The sequence below is a fragment of the Lacerta agilis genome, chromosome 10, assembly GCF_009819535.1.
Source record: "Lacerta agilis isolate rLacAgi1 chromosome 10, rLacAgi1.pri, whole genome shotgun sequence".
Lineage (NCBI taxonomy): Eukaryota > Metazoa > Chordata > Lepidosauria > Squamata > Lacertidae > Lacerta > Lacerta agilis.
In genome coordinates this window covers 54017986-54035813 of record NC_046321.1, presented here as the reverse complement: position 1 = coordinate 54035813, position 17828 = coordinate 54017986, and the positions used below count along the sequence as shown (strand labels likewise).

General features: G+C 42.3%; 1 protein-coding gene across 1 annotated transcript in view; it reads left to right on the top strand.

The window, feature by feature from the left end:
• FAM3C (FAM3 metabolism regulating signaling molecule C) overlaps window positions 1–16474 on the top strand; it is a 32879-nt gene extending 16405 nt beyond the window's left edge. Inside the window, exons 2-10 of the mRNA XM_033161811.1 lie at window positions 2849–2907; window positions 3643–3747; window positions 4468–4497; window positions 6259–6382; window positions 9948–10006; window positions 11944–11994; window positions 13321–13405; window positions 14467–14593; window positions 15295–16474. Coding sequence (XP_033017702.1) covers window positions 2895–2907; window positions 3643–3747; window positions 4468–4497; window positions 6259–6382; window positions 9948–10006; window positions 11944–11994; window positions 13321–13405; window positions 14467–14593; window positions 15295–15384 — 684 coding nt within the window. The 5' untranslated portion in view covers window positions 2849–2894 and the 3' untranslated portion in view covers window positions 15385–16474. The remainder of the gene's footprint in view (window positions 1–2848; window positions 2908–3642; window positions 3748–4467; window positions 4498–6258; window positions 6383–9947; window positions 10007–11943; window positions 11995–13320; window positions 13406–14466; window positions 14594–15294) is intronic.
• The last annotated feature ends 1354 nt before the right edge of the window (window positions 16475–17828 follow it).

The following is a 17828-nucleotide window of genomic DNA, read 5'->3' as shown; positions in this document are numbered from 1 at the left end:
ACTGGTGTGCTTTCGAAATGCTAGGTTGGCAGGAGCTGGGACAGAGCAACAGGAGCTCACCACCGCCGTGAGGATTTGAACCACCAACCTTCTGATTGGCAAGCCCAACAGGCTTAGTGGTTTAGACCACAGCGGCACCTGTGTTCCTTTTATGCAGTGTTAGAAACAGAGATATGAAAGCTAGGAGCTAAATGGCACCTTAAACCTAGGTAATGGGCGCAACAATGGGATGTCTAGGCGTGCTTTTTTTTACAACAAGAATACAAAGCTGAAAATGAATGAATTGCAGCTAAAATATGTTCATTTTTCACAAGGTCTAGTCCTTCCCCTGTCCACCCCCCCTAATATTCTTCAGAGGATCTCTTCTCCAGTCTTCGGAGTGTAGCTGGATGTGGGGAGGCACTCTGCTGTTTTAATCTGAAATCTTAGGTGCACCCAGAGCTCAGAAACCAATGAAGTGCACCTACAACAAAGGGAATTTCAAAACTGCCTGCAGGAGGGGTGGGGGAAGAGGGAGAAAAAGTTCCCACTGTGCTATCTTGCAAAGGCTCCCTGTTTGTGGAATGCTCTCCCTAGAGAGAGTTGGGGGGGGGCACCTTCATTTTACACCTTAACCAGGCCTTTGAGGGGGGATTTATTTTTATTACGTATTTTGTGTTTTTACGTTGTGCTTTTTTGTTGTGCACTGCCCTAAGACCTGGGTGTAGGGTGGTATACAAAAGAAGTAATAATAATAATAATAAATAAATAAATAAATAAATAATTGGAGGAACTGGAAGATTGGGGCGACAAGGGGAATGTCTGAGGGGAAAGCATGGCAGGAGCTACAAATATATATATAAAGGCCTGCTTAAGAGGGATAAAATTTTCTGCATGCTGCATTTCAAGGTGAGGTCTGTTCGCTTTCCATTTTGATGCTTTCGATGCTGGAATGAATTTGTACAGCACCTCAACCTTGACTCTTCTCTTTTATATTGAACTCTCTTTTTCTTTTCTCTTTTTTCTTCTTTCTTTCTTTTTCTTTTTTCTTTCTGTTCCCTGAATTGTTCAGAAAGTTCCCAACTCTGCTTGGTGATGTGGAACAATTAAAAGATAATGCAGTCCTCGGCCATAGGCTTAGCAGTGGAAAATATTATGGCTTAATTCAGACAAATTATGGTTGCTCCTGCAGCTGAGCAGATGTGATGCTGTAAAATGATCTTATTAACAGCAAGTTTATGAGACTGCCCAAACTGAACTGCTTTGAAATTGGAGTTTTAAAATAAGTTAATTTTAGCGAAATGGAAACGTGGACTAAAATGGCTCTTACAGGCATATTTTAAATTACGTTTATGTGCGGAAAGCCTATTGAAAGCATTGCTTGGATTTTGAAATACCTGCTCGGGGAATTCTACAAGGGTGGGAGATGACCAATTTTCCAGAAACTGTCGCTGCATGTTAGAAATCCAGATGGTCAAGTCTTTGTGCGTGGTGTAGAAATTGGTGCATCTGCGGTAAAAGGTTAAACTGAAGCTGGGTTACAGGCAGCAGATCCTGTTGAACCAGATCTCTATCTTGGGAAAATAACAGTGTGCACCCAACCTGCTTTTATATTTGGTTTTTGCGGTAAGCATCAGAGAGAAGGAAGGTGCACGTGCCTTTTGAGATTAGCTCTGTTCCGGACTGGAGAATGTAGGAAGAGCTACAATCAATCTTCCTCCAAAACACATTTGAATTAATGCTAATCTAGCTGTGTCAGAGTCCTGGCTTTTAGCCCAGTGCCCTACTTTCTTGAGCAGGAAAAGGATCCTTAGAACGGACCCACCCTCCCTATTTTTATTAAATTTTAATTTAGGAGCATTCGGTGAAAGACAAAATTAGCGAGGAATATGTGAAACGGGTAAAGTCGTGATACTTTAGTTTATTAGTTTCGCCGGTGTTGGACAGGTGTACGTAGAATCGAGTTATTCCACAACAGCCTTTGAGCATGCAGAAAAAGCATTATATTAATATTAAGACTGGAATCCTACGAGCTATTTTAGGCACTGTCAAAGGCTTGCAGGCACCCTCTGGGGAATTGACTCTTCCTGTCTGAGAACTGGGCCCCTTGTCATATATTGCAAAGTGCTTTTGAAATCTCTGTGGGATTTCAAAACTGTTTTGCATGCAGCATGGGGTACTATTCAAATTCAGCACACAGAAGTAGATTTCGTTTTCTGCACCTTCTTGGTTTTGATAGTAGTACAGTTGGTATCATTCTTCCTGTGCAAACATTTTTCACTGAGTAACTATGCCAAATGAGCACAGATGGTTTACTCTGATTTTTTTCCCCTTCCCTCCCTAGCCTTTATTTTTAATCCATATAGCATATAATCTATTTGGAATTGGAAGATGCAACTAAATACAGCTCATGGTACATATTCACAATTCCATTGCAATAGGAATGAAAATAGATACATTTATTGATTTCCATAGGAGAGTTCATAGTGCACTTGTCGTCTCTAACAAATCCCATGGCTTCTCTTTTAAATGTTCTATAATGTTGCCTCTTCTTACCTAATAAAAGTTGTGCATTGTTCCAATTAAAACAGAAGTATGCATGGGGCTCAGAGTGCACAACCTAAAGTGAAATGTATACAGATAACCCTTTCAGCCTGTTCTTGTATCCAGTCTTAGTTGCTTACCAAAGTAATTTCTAAAAGTCTCCAGATTTCATTGCATGGTGGAATTATATATTTTTATTTGGGATCATGGTGTTGTTGTCATCAACGCATTATGTTTTTAATGGCACTGATTAACAAAAAATGCTCTGCTTGATTGTTCTAGTACAGTATAACTGAATGCTGCTTTTATCCCTTCATTCTCCTAGGGAACTGGTTAAATGCAATTGTGTCGATAACGAAAGAAGGGCAACCATGAGAATAGCAGGTAAGAAGAACGGCCACCTTATTTTTTGGCTGGTGAAACAAGATATGTTAATCTGCACAGAAATGAAGATCTGTCCTCACAACGTTTCACATTTCAGTTAATCTTGAGTGTTTAGTTTTGAAATGGTCAGCTGCCATTTAATTCATTGGGACTATACGACCAGGCTGGTTTAAATTATCTGTGGTTTGAGGTGTATCTTTTTCCCCCCGGGCCTGCTTTTCGTAGCATATCAGTACTGTATATTAGGAAAGGGAGCAATTAGGAATGGATTTTGGTATGTTTAAGGTCTGGGAAGTTCTTTTGTTATATACATATTTTTATTTCAGTGTTATAATACAAATGAATGAAAAGAGGAGCAAAATGCAATGGTACTATTCAGAGCAGTCATACACGTTCATGCCAGAATTAATACACATTTCACCAGTCCATTTCTATAATAAAGTGCCATGCGTAAGATACGTATTTTAGAGATAATGTTGCAATATATATAGATATATAGTTGGGGGAACCATACTTGATAATAAACCCTGTATTCTTTATATTCTAATGAAATTTATTCAAAAGAAAGAAACAGAGAGAGAGAGAGCGCAAGGCCAAGGGCTCTTGTTCCTTTCCCAGCAGCGTTCAGGGTGTTGCTCTTTCTGATCTAGAAGTCTTAGTCAGATGGCTTGACAAATGTGTTGTTGCATCAAAATAATAGCAGTTGGTGATAGCGCATCCTTTTTTTCGGAGCAGGAGCTGCGAAATTGGCGGTAGCGGTAGCCGTATTTCTGCTGACATTTTATGTCATATCCCAAGTATTTGAAATAAAAATGGACAGCAGCCTAGGGAACCTGTTTGGTAAGTGATTTGCTTCTGTTGTTTTCCCTGCATATAATTTCAGCCAGAATTACCGGTATGCTGCTAAACAGTGTAATCTTACACACATCTACTCAGATTTAATTCCCAATGAGTTCAGTGGAGCTTACTTCCTAGTAAGTGCATACAGAGTTGCAGGCTAGGAGATTTATGCATGTTATAATACTGCTTTGAAAGAATTATTACTCTTCTGAGCCTCCTGTTCTCAAATATACTGTGATGTTAAACTAAACCGTGCTGGGTGGTTTGTTTTTGTGTTGTTTTTTTGCAAATTGCTTATCAGCAGCAAGTCAGAGAGTCCTGCTTTTATTTATTCTATTTTATTTAATTTGTTGCTAATTTGTTAGTGTTTTGCTTCCTGTTTTATATACAGAAAAAGTTTTATTTCAAAACTTTACTTATAGCAAATAAAACTTTATAGAACCTAAAATGGCTTTCTTTAATGAGCCAATGACTCAATCACACAATTTAGAATGGAGAAATATTAATTTGTAGGTAGTTATCCCATCCAGTAAAAATACTGTTCCGTGACAGCACGTTCTGCACTAAAACTGGAATTGTACAGCTTCTGTAGGCCACCATTGTCTAACCTTGGAGAAAAGCAACAACTTTTAAGCCTTCTCTTCTATTTGATAGATGTTGACGTGTTTTTTGTTTGTTTGAACGTGATTAAGGAATAATATAAAATGTTATCTCTTTCAGCAAGATCACCACTGGAGCTACCGGCACGGCGTAAGTATCGTATAGCAGGGTTTTTACTTTTTTGTGTTCTATGTTCTTAGTTCTTCTATAAACCCAAAATAAGATGCACATGACCCACAGGCAATCTCCAGCCTACTCTCTTATTCCAACTTTCCTTAGAATAACTAGACCACATGTGAATTTACACACAGTGGCAGAGCAGGACCATAGGGGCTGGGGCAGAAAGCCTTGGTGGAGTGGTCATGACCCCTGGGTTTGAGTTTTCTTGCTGAAAACCTTCCCAGCTACTAATGAACTGAAGCTAACTCCATCACCTAGATGGGGCCCTAGAAGGTACCTATTCTGCCTCCTCCCTTTTCTTATTCTTCCTGGATGGAGACGTTCCCACTTCTTGACTTGGGCTTACAGTAAGGCCATTAAAATTGCTCAGGAGCGTTTAACATTTTCTTTGATCACTTTTCCAAAGAGGTGGCTCATCTCAGAGATGGTGGCTCATCCTCTTGGCACTGTACTCACAATAATAATAATAAATTATAGATAGATAGATAGATAGATAGATAGATAGATAGATAGATAGATACACACACACACACCCGCCCATCTGGCTGGGTTTCCCTAGCCATTCTGGAAGGCTCCCAACAGAATGTTAAAAACAGGATAAAACATCAAATATTAAAAACTTCCCTAAACAGGGCTGCCTTCTAAAAGTCAGATAGTTGTCTATTTCCTTGACATCTGATGGAAGGACATTCCACAGGGTGCGCCACTACCGAAAAGGCCCTCTGCCTGGCTCCCTGTAACTTTGCTTCTTGCAGTGAGGGAACTGCCTAAAGGCCCTTGGAGCTGGTCCTCAGTGTCCAGGTTGAACGATGGGGGGTGGAGACACTCCTTCAGGTATACTGGGCTGAGGCCGTCACAGGGATGGGTCAGGGCCAAGGCAGCAACAGTAAGGTTGCGGGAGCATCTCTGTGGGGCTGCTGAACCTGGAGCTCCCCTGATATCACCACCTTGCTTCATCCTGACCACTACAGCGCCGCCACTGGGAAGATGCCACTGCCTCCACCCCACCCTTTATGAGCTGCCACTGGAATGTTCAGCTCCAGATTTAGACATTCTTTATGTTTTGCCCAGTGAACATTATAGTGAGCTATATCTTGACCCAGATCCCCATTTTTTGCTGGACCAGGACTCCATCAATCCTAACCAGGATGGGTAATGGAAGCTTGTAGTCCCAACAACATTTGGAGACTCAAGCTTGGGATAGCCATTGCATTTAGCTCCCTCCTTCTGTGTAATGTGTGGAGCCTGAAAAAGAAAGAGCCATACGGTATAAGAACAGCTGGGCAGCTCAGTTGGTTAGAGCATGGTGCTGACAGTGGCAAGGTTTCTGGTTCGACCCCAGCTGCATAATCCTGCATTGCAGTGGGTTGGGCTAGATGATCCTCAGGGTCCCTTCCAACTCTATGAAATATCTATGAGATATCTCAGAAAGAATTCACATTCCAGAACGCATGAATTTGCACATGTCTGCTCTAGTAGAAGTTGGCGGGGTAAAGGATACTGCTTTTATTTCCCAGTTCTAAACCGTTAACATAATATTCATCAAGACAAGTGTGTAATTTTTTTGGCTTTACAAAACACTTTCCCAGATGATTTTCTTTTTTTAAAAAAAACCACATACTGTGGACTATCCTGTTGAAATCAATGTGTTAGTCTTTAGAATGAAAGAGAAAAGAACATCTGATGTTGTATCGTTTTTCTGCTAATGGAATTTTATTTTTCCCTCCAAAGCTACAAAACCCCCGAGATATAAATGCGGAACGTCTAAAATTTGTCCAGAGAACCATTTTGCATTCAAAATGGCAAGTGGAGCAGCCAATGTCGTTGGGCCTAAAATTTGCGTAGAAGATAATGTGTACGTATCAGCTGATTTCTCTTCTTGGTTGGTTTTCGGAAGGTAGTTTTGGATAATTTGCACTCTGGTCTTGAATAGAACGTGTACATTGCCTTTAATTTAGTTTGGAAACAAAAGGCACATTCCCTGAGTGCTTGCAATTGTTCCTGTGCCTAGATCTCTACAGCAGGCTATAACTATATATAGTGTATTACCAAACACTATTGCCCATAGGAGGTTGGCACATTCACGATTCCATTTCTGCTCCCCAGTCAAGTTGATTTTGCTTAGGCAGACTTTCTTTTCTGATAGTTTAAATTACAAATGCAGGAGGAGGTGGGGCAGCTTTCATTAGTTCAATTTTTAATGCTGGCTGCCTTAAAAAAAAAAAAAAACTTTTTGCAGCGCAAAAATTGTTTCAGTGCCTTGGCTGCTGTTTTACATTGGATTGGCAGGATATAAGTTTTCTTAATAAACAATATCAGATCCAGTCCAGGGAAAATGGGAAGAGCTGGTGTTTCTGGCACCAAAACGCATGGTACGAGAGAAGGGTGCATGAAGCCTGTCTTTCTTTGTTTTTAAGCAACCACACACATTCTTCCAGTTGTGTGCTGACGTGCCAAACTGGCAGCGCGGAAAGTGGAAACAAAATTTATGGGTATCTTGCGGTTATGAATGTTAATGTATGTATGTTCCACATGCTTCACATAACTGCACTCCGTTAGGTTTCAAGCTGGAGGCTACTCTTTTAATTGCAAAGGGTTTTACCCAGATTTGGCAGTCAGGTCTTGGTTGGCAGAATGGAGAAGGGTGCAGATTTGGGCATTTCTTCCTGCATCTCCTCTCAACATGCTCTAGAGGGTCCCTTCCAGGGATGCGGGTGGCGTTGTGGTCTAAACCACTGAGCCTCTTGAACTTGCCGATCAGAAGGTCGGCGGTTCAAATCCCCATGACGGGGTGAGCTCCCGTTGCCCTGTCCCAGCTCCTGCCAACCTAGCAGTTCAAAAGCATGCAAGCACAAGTAGATAAATAGGTATCACTGTGGTGGGAAGGTAAATGGTGTTTCCATGCGCTCCGGCTTCCATCATGGTGTCCCGTTGCACCAGAAGCGGTTTAGTCATGCTGGCCACATGACCTGGAAAGCTGTCTGTGGACAAACACCGGCTCCCTTGGCCTGAAAACGAGATGAGCACCGTACCCCATAGTCACCTTTGACTGGACTTAACTGTCCAGGGGTCCTTTTAGAGGGTACTCCCACCCCTCTGGAGATTTAAGAGGGACCTGGGAAGACTTGGGAGAAGAAGGAAGTGCCAGATATGGCTTCCTGCCCCTTTCCACTGACAAAAGCCTTCCTTAACCATCAGCGGAGTGACACGGTTGGATACAGCCCCAAATGTTCAGTAATAGGTTAGGTTTTGTCACTGATTAAAATGGCATTGTAAGATTAGAGCATTTGTGACCATGGGGCAGCTGCTTTTCTCTGTCTGGCTGCAACTCATCATCAGGGTCAGAAGCAGAACTTTCCCCACTCACCCCCACTTATGTATACAAAACTCAAGTCAATTTCTGTAAGATTAGTATCCAGCACAATAACATACATATCTCTTTGCAGATTTTTATGCTCGGCATAGGCCATTTTCCCTAGTGGAGTTAGTCAGTCTCGTACTTTGCTTTAATGTACCAGAATGAAACCTAAGCTGTCCATACTCGTCTGTGTTTTTGTATCCTGGATGCAAACTTACCCTAGAATGCTGGAGATAATGTCAAGTTTTAAGGACGGATTAACAGCCATGCCATATATTTGCATGGTTTCCTTACTGTTCTGCTGTGTACACCACCAGTCCAATGCTAGCCTTACTCAGAGTAGACTGATTGGAATTAATGAACATGACTAACTTAGGCCCATTGTTTTTAATGGATCTTAATTGGATATATTCCAAACTTTTTTTTTGGGGGGGGGGGTATTTCTGGCCCAGCTTCTCCGGCATCCCTGGTCATCTGCTTTCCTCTTTCAACTTTGAGAGTTACTGGAAAGAACAAATTGGTCTTGCATTCTTGTGCATGTTCATATTAAGAGTTTTTTTCTTCTTCTTTCAATCACTATTTCTCTCTGGAGCCATTGTTTGGCCTCCTTGCTCCTTTGCCCTTTCACCCCAACCAGTCAGCTGGCTCCAAAGCTTCCAGATTGATTTATTTGACTGCAAGATTAGATTACTTATCCAAAGGCTAGAGTTGTGATCTGGAACCTCAGGTGACATGTAAGGGACTAAGGAAGTGTTTCTTGATGTATCTGATGAGGTTGATTTCCTCCTTTAAATGCTTCCTCCATTGCTTCATAAGTTAAGATGGCATTCAGGCTGTGCTGAGCAGGGCTGCAGTGTCCCTTTTGAGGCTTGTAGCTTGGGGGCTGCTTTCAGATCTGGCTCTTGACTCTGCATCCCCAAGTTCACCTGTGTCACACAACATCTTTGTCAAAGCTCAGTCGGCACACCTGCTGGCATCCTCACCAAAGTCATCCTCTGTTAAAATGTTAACCCATTGTTTCTCAAACTTGTGTCCCCGGCTGTTGTTGGGACTACAACTCCCATCATCCATGACCGCTGGTCCTGCTAGCTATGGATGATGGGAGTTGTAGTCCGGCAACAGCTGGGGACCCACGTTTGACAAACGCAGTGTTAATCATACACTCTGAATGGAATTTTAGACCTTGAAATACTTCTCCATCTTCCTGTCCAGTTTCCTTTCTACCAACACTTCAGCAAGAAACCTAAAGTGATGCGTTGCTACCCCCTTGTGGTAAATCCTCTGCATCACAGTAGCTAACTCACGACAGAATTGGTTAAAAAAACAAACAAACACCCCAACACCTGTATCTTGAAAATGAAATAAAATACTTGGCTCACAAATGCCGTTCTGCCGAGACAGTCTGATGGCCCATAAAGGACATTGTGCTGCATAATTGGGTGCAGACTGTGTGCTGAACCCAAACCATAGCCCAGCAAAGGCCATATCAAGAGTATTTTCTCTTCTATAGCCCTGCTCGTTTCATTTTCTATGTTCTGAAAGATAGTGCCAAAAAAGCTGCTCTGTCGGTAGACCTGTTGTTTAACAGGAAGTTGATTAAGATGGTGCATGTGTTTTCCCACAAATGGGACATGGGTTGGGTTAATTAGTCGGATTTGCTTAACTTGAAGCACGTGTGTTAGTTAAAGCTGTGTATGTTGAGAATACCTAGATGAGTCTTGCTGCTGGCAGTGGAATAACTTGTCTCCCTGAATTGTAGCTTTTCATAGTAGACCCCTTGTGGACTCCTCTTGCATGTTAGCTCACTAGATCAGATGCACAGTCCAGTTTGTTATGCTGTCTGCCATCTGTAATAATTTAAAGTGATGATGGAAAAAGAGCCAACACTTCCTGTAGCTGTAAGGTGTGCAAATTTCATTTAGCCCAGAGGGGAGAAGTTCACATTTCTTACAGGATGTCGTTAGAAAGTATACTGTACTCTCCACAACCTCCAGTTGGCAGTGGGGAGTTGGAGAGGGGGAAAGCTTGTCATAATTCCCTTTCTTTGCGGTTTTCGTTTCAGGTTGATGAGTGGAGTTAAAAACAACGTTGGAAGAGGCATTAATATAGCTCTGGTCAATGGTAAGTGACTGGTTTGGGGTTTTAAAACCGTATCAGCGTTCTTATATTAACGCTACAATCATTTCCAGGCAAGTAGTAAGGAAGCCTGAATGTTGGCACGGAGAATTAATCATAGTAGAAGGCAAATTTCACATTTGGAATGACTGGATCTAGCTGCAAATGAACAGTCAGTGGTAACTTTCAAAATTGGCTAGCGTGACCTGCAACTAAATATTGCAGCGTAGAGTGGTCCTGTTCAGGGTCCTTCCAGAATAATTACATTCCACTCCCCCACCATCATTTTTTAAATTTTATTTTCTGCTTTCCCCACAGAACACGCCCAGTCCTCATTTTTCGGGGGGGGGGGTCCTCTTCATATGGTTCCCTCCCATGCAAACCTTGGGCTTCCACCAAGGCTACTGATAACCTCCCTTCTTTGTGTGTGGGTGGCACCATTTCGCCAACATACAGATCTACACTTGGAAAAAGAGTGTATACGTATTGACTATTTCCTTGAGAAGAAAAAATACAAGGTCTGGCTGGCACTGGTTCTCGCTTTGTTAACTGAAATGTTTTATGTGCTCCTTCCTTCATGGCAGCCGACAGCACCGAAACAAAATCACAGTAAAACTTATAAAAATTGATTGGATCCTAGCACGCTCTTGCCTTTATGTACTTGATGAAGTCATTAGAAATAATTCCAGAAAGAGGTTGCTGCCATCGCCCTTTGCAAAAACCTTAATAACTTGGGTGACTCTGAGCTGAACTATTGCCCGTTGCTTCCTAGGATGTTGTCCTCTAGCAGTCCAGCCCCAAATGGGCAGAGTTTGGGGGGGTATTCCTGCTAATTACCTACTTCTTAAAACCTTCATGAAACTCTAAAACAGTTCTGATTGTGGTTTTTCATAGTTTACACAGTGATTTTGGTTTGCTAATGAAACTGTTGGGCAATAGGAGTTCACATTTCTGTCCCCAAACATAATCTAATCTACACTGTGATTAAAGAAAAAACAACCAGTTTGGAGGACAGTTTCAGTGGAGGAGGACATTAGGCGAAAGCTTAGCCAAAGTTGTGTGTAATGCAGTGCTGTCAAGTATCTCCTTTTCCCCGGGATTCTCCCTTATTTTAAGCAGTTTCCCACTGCTCTCCCTTATTTTTTATTTCCCTTAAATTTCCCATTTTTAATGGAAGCAGCTCCTCCCCTGCTGGCCAGGGACTGGGTGGGAAGACCTCGCCTACTTGGAGAGAAAAGCCTCAGCCCTCAAAGCAAGTGGGAGCCGTTTCCCGTGCTTACAGGGGGGTGTATTCCTCCCCCTGCATCAGCCCCTATCCGTTGCCACTGAGCCCCTCAGCCGGCCAATAGGGTTAGCTGGCGGGCGGAGCCTGGCTGCCTTTGAGCAGCTGCTGCTTCCTGTCCTGTTTTGATGGGATCAGACAAGACGATGGGGCTCCATTGCGCGGAGCACATGGCTGCCCTCCTCTTTGCTGGCTGCCCTCCTCTTTGCTCCGCTCCGAGCCTGAGCCCACTTGGAGTTTACATTGCTGCTCCGCCCACTTTTGCTTTTGGCTCCGCCCACCACTGACATGTGACTGTCCCCAGGATAGGTGAGACTGCTGATCCCTTATTTTCAAATCTGAAACTTGACAGCTATGGTGTAATGGCTTTTAACATTCTGATAATCACTAGCTTTAAAAATGTGGAAATCGCTTGTGGCCTCTGCTGGTGATGGCAAGTCAAGCAATGGCCAAAGATGGAAGCATCCTGTACACTTAGCCAGATTCTGTCGCTGGTTGGCAGCTGTGTTAAAAGCCCACTTTGCTTTGTTATAAGCACAACAATGCAGTACCTTTTGAAGGGTCTGTTTGTAGCCTCCATGTGAGCAAAATCTGTTCACTTTATCTGTAGCGATTTTCGAATGTGCTATTACGTTAAACTTACTGATTAATCCTTTTCTAGGCAAGACAGGTAGCATGGTGGATACAAAATTCTTTGACATGTGGGGTGGAGGTAAGTGCTAGAATACTTGGTTCTTATATTAAAAAATCAGTATAAAATGAAAGTAGTTAAGCGAGTTTTCCCACTCAGATTATGAAAGAACTTTGAACTGAAAATTGCATTTTGACTTAAAAATAATAATAATCTCAGAATCTAGACATTTGAAATTTGTTGGCATTGCTAGGTTGTTTGCAGACTATAAAATCTCTCATCAGCGATCAAATACGTTATATGCTGGCGGGTGTGTGAGCGAAACTGAATAGTCTGCATTTTTAGCTTGTGCAAATTGCTGAATAGGGAGCTGGGCATTTAATTGGATTGATTCACTTAATGGCATGATGATGGTACGGTGGTGGGGAAGAATGAGATTGTTTTCTTTTGCTTCATTGCGAATCAGGTTGGTTCGTTTGTTTTTTAAAATGTGGAATTTATACTTTTTAGCTCATTTTTGTTTTTAATTATTTTGCTTCCTGATCTTTAGAGGATGCTTGAATTTAGTCCTTTACTATGAATTTTTCTTACGTTTTTTCGCAGCTGATTTTTATGTGGCGATGTTTATTTAGATACTGACGAGAATGCTCTATTTAATAAGTTTCATAGAACGTTGAAATTCTCTCCTTTTTGTTTTGGTATCATTTGCTGTTTATTTGAGATGCCTTAACCTATGTGGTAAACCGCTTAAGAGTTTGTTTAACTATGAGCGGTATATAAAAGGTCCAAAAACAACAACAACCATGTTTCTGAAATCCACACAGCAAATGGCTGGGTGCGTTTCGGGAGTACTCGCAGCTCGCAGCAGGAAATGGAAAGAACTAGTAGAGCCATGCGTGGAATGGAGTGTGCACCTAGAAAGTGCCCCCAGAAGATCACAGATGGGGAACCTGTGTCCCTCCAGATGTTGTTGAACTACATCTCTCTACTTTTGGCTGGGGTCAATGGGGTTCCAGCAACATCTGGATGTCACATGCTCCTCATCCCTATGGTTGCTATGGTAGGATTTTTGTAATTGGCGTGCAGGAGTTGCATAGTAAACAAATAAATATGGATAGCATTCCCCGGTTGCAGGAAGTTAAAAACATTAGCATATACCATTACATGTTGGCTGTCATTATCATCAGATGCTAAACACCATGGCATGTCACCTATCACTACTGTGAAACGCCAGAAATAGAAATTTTGAGCAGTCTGGAAATACTTGGCACCGAAATTTAGCAAAGAACATTAGTTTGGGCTCTTAATCCAAGCATCATTGGTATTTTCCATCTTATGACTTCTTTGAAAGGAAGTTCCATGTAGAAATTTTAGCACTGCATGTGATTGTGACTGTGTTTCGTTTAGATGTCGCCCCGCTTATTGACTTTCTGAAGACCATTAAAGATGGAACAATCGTATTAATGGCAACCTACGATGATGGCGCAACTAAGTAAGCAGTTGCTAAGACCACCCAAAAAAAGAGGGTTGTTTACACATAGGGAATCAGTCATTTGGATAAGGACTAAGGCAGCAATGTCTTAACTTGTCAGTTGCTGTAGTAGCAGTGGAAGACACCATTTCTCCAAATGTTTGACACTCCTAAGGCCATTTCCCCAATCTGTAGAAGGCAGCTGAGCCTGAGCATTTGTGGGGAGGAGAGGATACACTTTGCCAAAGCATGGAGATCAAGGTAGTGGGGTAGGAGAGCAGGAAAAATAATAATGACATTTTGCAACCAATGCAAATTCATGCATTGCAGGGGGTTGGACTAGATGACCCACATGGTCCCTTCCAACTCTACCGTTCTATGATTCTATAGACGAGTCTGAAAAGACCGGGACCCAAAGTTTCATGCTGTGGTGACTCATTTACCAGTAACGTATCTAGCATTAACTCTGGAAGTGTACATTCAATTCTGACCAAACTAAGCCTCCTGGTGTATACTGTTCTTCAATGTCAGGTGTGGGGCTGGTAGTTGTGGTTTTGAGAAAATGACCTTGTGGATCTAATTAGGTCCGTGGCCTGATCTAGCTGTATAATCAATCAAAATGACTAGGAAAGCCCCAGAGAACTTCAGTGAATTTGCCCTCGAATAGGCCATGCTTCTGGAGTTTACAGTTGGGGGCAAGGGGAAGGAGTAGTGGCCCGAGAGAGGCTAGGATAATTAGATGAAATACATATTTTTCTTCAATGGCCATGGAAGTTTATCTAAAGCATTGGCATCCAATAGCATCCATCTGTATCAAAGTGAAGGCACCACTGGACTTGAATTGTGCTGTTTTGCCCAAGTAAACACAACTTGAATGGCACACGAATCAGAATGGTTATTTGAATCAAAGTTGCGTAGATTGCAGACAGCCAATGTGACCCCCCAGAGGTTGCTGCTGTCATCATCCCTGGCGTCTGGTCATGCTGGTACACTCAGAAGCCAACCCATTGGCAACCCATGGTTAATACAGCCAGGACCTTATCAGTTCATTTGTATATTAATACTTTTGAATCTTTTCCAAGGCTTAATGAAGAATCGCGGAAACTGATATCTGAACTAGGAAGCACATCCATCACAAACCTTGGCTTCAGAGACAACTGGGTCTTCTGCGGCGGGAAAGGAATCAAGACTAAAAGCCCATTTGAACAGGTTTGTTCTCAGGTTAACGTTTGGGAAAGCCACGTGGAGTCCAAGACTCACAGCTGTACCTTGGCCTCCGCAGGCGGCAGAATGAATGTGCTTGTAGAATCCTGAGATGATATGAAGGGCTGCACTGCTTCAGACTGCAGGCAGAGGATGCCCATTTTAATGTTTCTGCACATTAAACCAACCAACCTTCCTGTAACTAGAAATCCAGCACTTTAAGAGAGAGAAGTTTTAACTTTGCAGGCTTTCTGTTTGCAGAAAGTGTTTAATACAGGGAAACATTGAGTAGTTTCCACCTGCAGAATGAAATGGTGTCACCTGTTCTGCCATCCCAGCATTTTAAACACCTTACTCTGCTTCAAGACGTCTCAGTAATACCTTTTGCCTTAATCCCAAAGCACATTTAATTTCCACCGTTCACCCTGCGAAAGAGGTTGGAACTTGCCGTTTCTGTAACAGATAACGGGAACATCCCAGATAACGCTCACGGTTTTTGCATTTCCTAGATTGTATCTGCATTGCTTTTAACGGGCTCTGAAAATTAGCCTCAGAGCACATTCCTCCTCTTGTGTATTGCAGAGCTGTACAAATGTATGCAAACTTGCAAGTGCTGTTATAACATCTGCGTTGATTTGAATTTTCCTTTTCGCTTTAGTATTTTGACTGTTGCGATTGTCCTCCCCCCCCCCCCCCCCGGTTTGCAGCATATTAAGAACAACAAAGACACAAACAAGTATGAAGGATGGCCAGAGGTCGTTGAGATGGAAGGCTGCATTCCACAGAAGCTGGACTGAAGGCATCGTCAAATGGACATTTACAGTGCAAAAGGACATTGGAGGGGAAATGCACTTTCTGCTGCTGTTGGGTAGAAAATACTTTGTATGAAGGAAGAAGAATTACGATGTATGGGCACATCCCATCCAGGGTAGTATCTCGCTCAAGACCCATAAAAATGAATGGGAGCTGAGCAAATGAGCATGGTGAATCGCGCAGTTCATTTTAAATGGGGCTTGTGCAGGGATTTATCCAGCCAGATTGTGCCCCATGTAAATACTCTCCAAGCATGTTTCCACCTTAGAATGTGCATGGGCATTGACATTTTTGAAAATCTGATTTATTTATTGTCAAAACAGAGATCCCTTCTTTTGGTGTAAATGTGTACATAGGCCCAGACCGAGGAAATTATTCTTTCTAAGCATCTTCCTCCTCTCCTTACTTGCTTTTCTTTTACTCCCTGCCCCAAAAGCACAATGTTCAGGTTATTTTATGGTAAATCTCTCTTAGAACTACCAGCATAGGCCATTAAAATGTACCCAATAAATAACTGAACTGATCCTGAGCTATGTTGTAGTTTGCTCAAACAATGGTGACGTTGGCTGCAAGTGCATATCTAGTGGGATATGTCAACCTTAGCCAAAAATGCAAACTTATATTTATGTTCTGCCTCTTTGAAAGCAGCATTCTTCTGTGATCCCTACTCCTTTTCAAACCTTCAGATAGGTAAAGGTTGAGTGTTGAATACAAAATTGTAGGCTGCTATAAGAAGCACAATTAAACCCTTTTAAAATGAAAGCCAATGTACATCATTACGTTCGTTGCTATTGTCTGATTATCTGTGGCCCATGCTTCTGGTTAGCAAAACATACTGCTAATAGAGCAGGATAATGTAGTTGCTTTGTGTCTCTGTGTGTTCAGCTAGACATCTTTTAAAGTTCTATAAACCACCAACCGCGCCAATTGCTTTAGATAGTATTGGACAGAAAGCCACCATTGGCAGTTAAGTGTTATTCTGGAAGCATGTTAAAAAGTAGACTTAATTTCTATTAGGAATTAAACTCTGCACGCATCAGCCAATCTGGGCAGTTTTGCTACCTTTCCTACAAGCAAAAATTTTAGGAAAGGGCTTGAATATTTTGGGGAAGGGAACTCTTACGGAGCACATCTATATTATACGACTGAAAATGTTGCCAGTTGAATAGCTCGCTTTAATGATAGGGATTAAAGGGGAAGACCACATCTTTATTGATTTTTGATGTTCATTTACGGTGCATTTCCTCACCCCCTGCCCCCGCCATCTTCCACATGGCAGGTGTGTGCATCCTATTGGTACTGATGGTTTGGAAAATCCACGTGCCATTTTTGCGACTAGGCTCTAAAGGGCTCTACATGCACAGTGCACACCTCTGGCAATCGCTAGAATCCACAGACCGCTTGTTCCCCCCACAAATCCCATTCCTTCTCTTCCTGCTGTCCCCCCCCCCAAAAAAAACCACCTACAGGAAGCAGAAAGACAAGCTTCTCCCACTACTTGCTGGTACTTGGTGAGGACTGTGGGCCTAGTGTTCCTAAAAGTGACTCAGGCCATTTGGGTTCTGCTTTGTAGTGGTGGTGGGGGGGGGCCTGCAGTGGTGCTAATTTCTGCAGTCCTCCACTGGGGTTCCAATTTGGGTTTTGTTTTTTTTAAGACTTGTACACAACTCTGAGGCAGTGAACCTGCAGCCGTTCAGATGTAATTCAGCTACAACTAGATAGGGTTAGCCAACCTTCCCTGCCCTGACAGTAAAGTAAAGGTAAAGGGCCCCGACAGTAGGAACATTTTAAAACCAAGCAGTTGACTTGGTTACTGAGAGTTGCAGTTGGACTAATGAAATATTGTTTGCACTAAAGATATTAAAGCAATACTGATAATTATGACTTAATAGTTCAGAAGAGCCACCCAACTTTCCAAACCAAGAGCTGGTGACTGGAATCTGAGCTGCTTTACTGTTTTAACCTGTTCATACCATGTTTTCTTTCTTAGCAATTTACTGTAGTCTAGCAATAAAATGCACCCTCAACAGTCAAGGCAATTATTTGTAAATACCACGCAGATTTGTTGTTCATGTTCAGAAGAAATAAAGCCACATTTCCGAGTATTATATTTTTTCATCAAATAAAAGTTTTTAAAACCCACGAACAAAAGTTTTATGGGCTCCACCAGAAGCCCATGTTTTTACTTGGTGTGCAAAGATGCTGAAAGCCTGCCTTAGAAAGGTGAAGCACAAATGCGACAAACCCAAGCATCAGTTCCCCTACACTAAAAGCAGGAAGTCCTGATTGGCTGTAGCTCTGCTGAGAATCCACACAGTACCAAACCTCTTTAAAAAGGGAGTTTGATGGTTGCAAGCTCTTGGACCTTGATCCCTGGGATCAGGAAGTATGAAAGCCACACTGTAGCTGCTTCATGCATACATTGTGC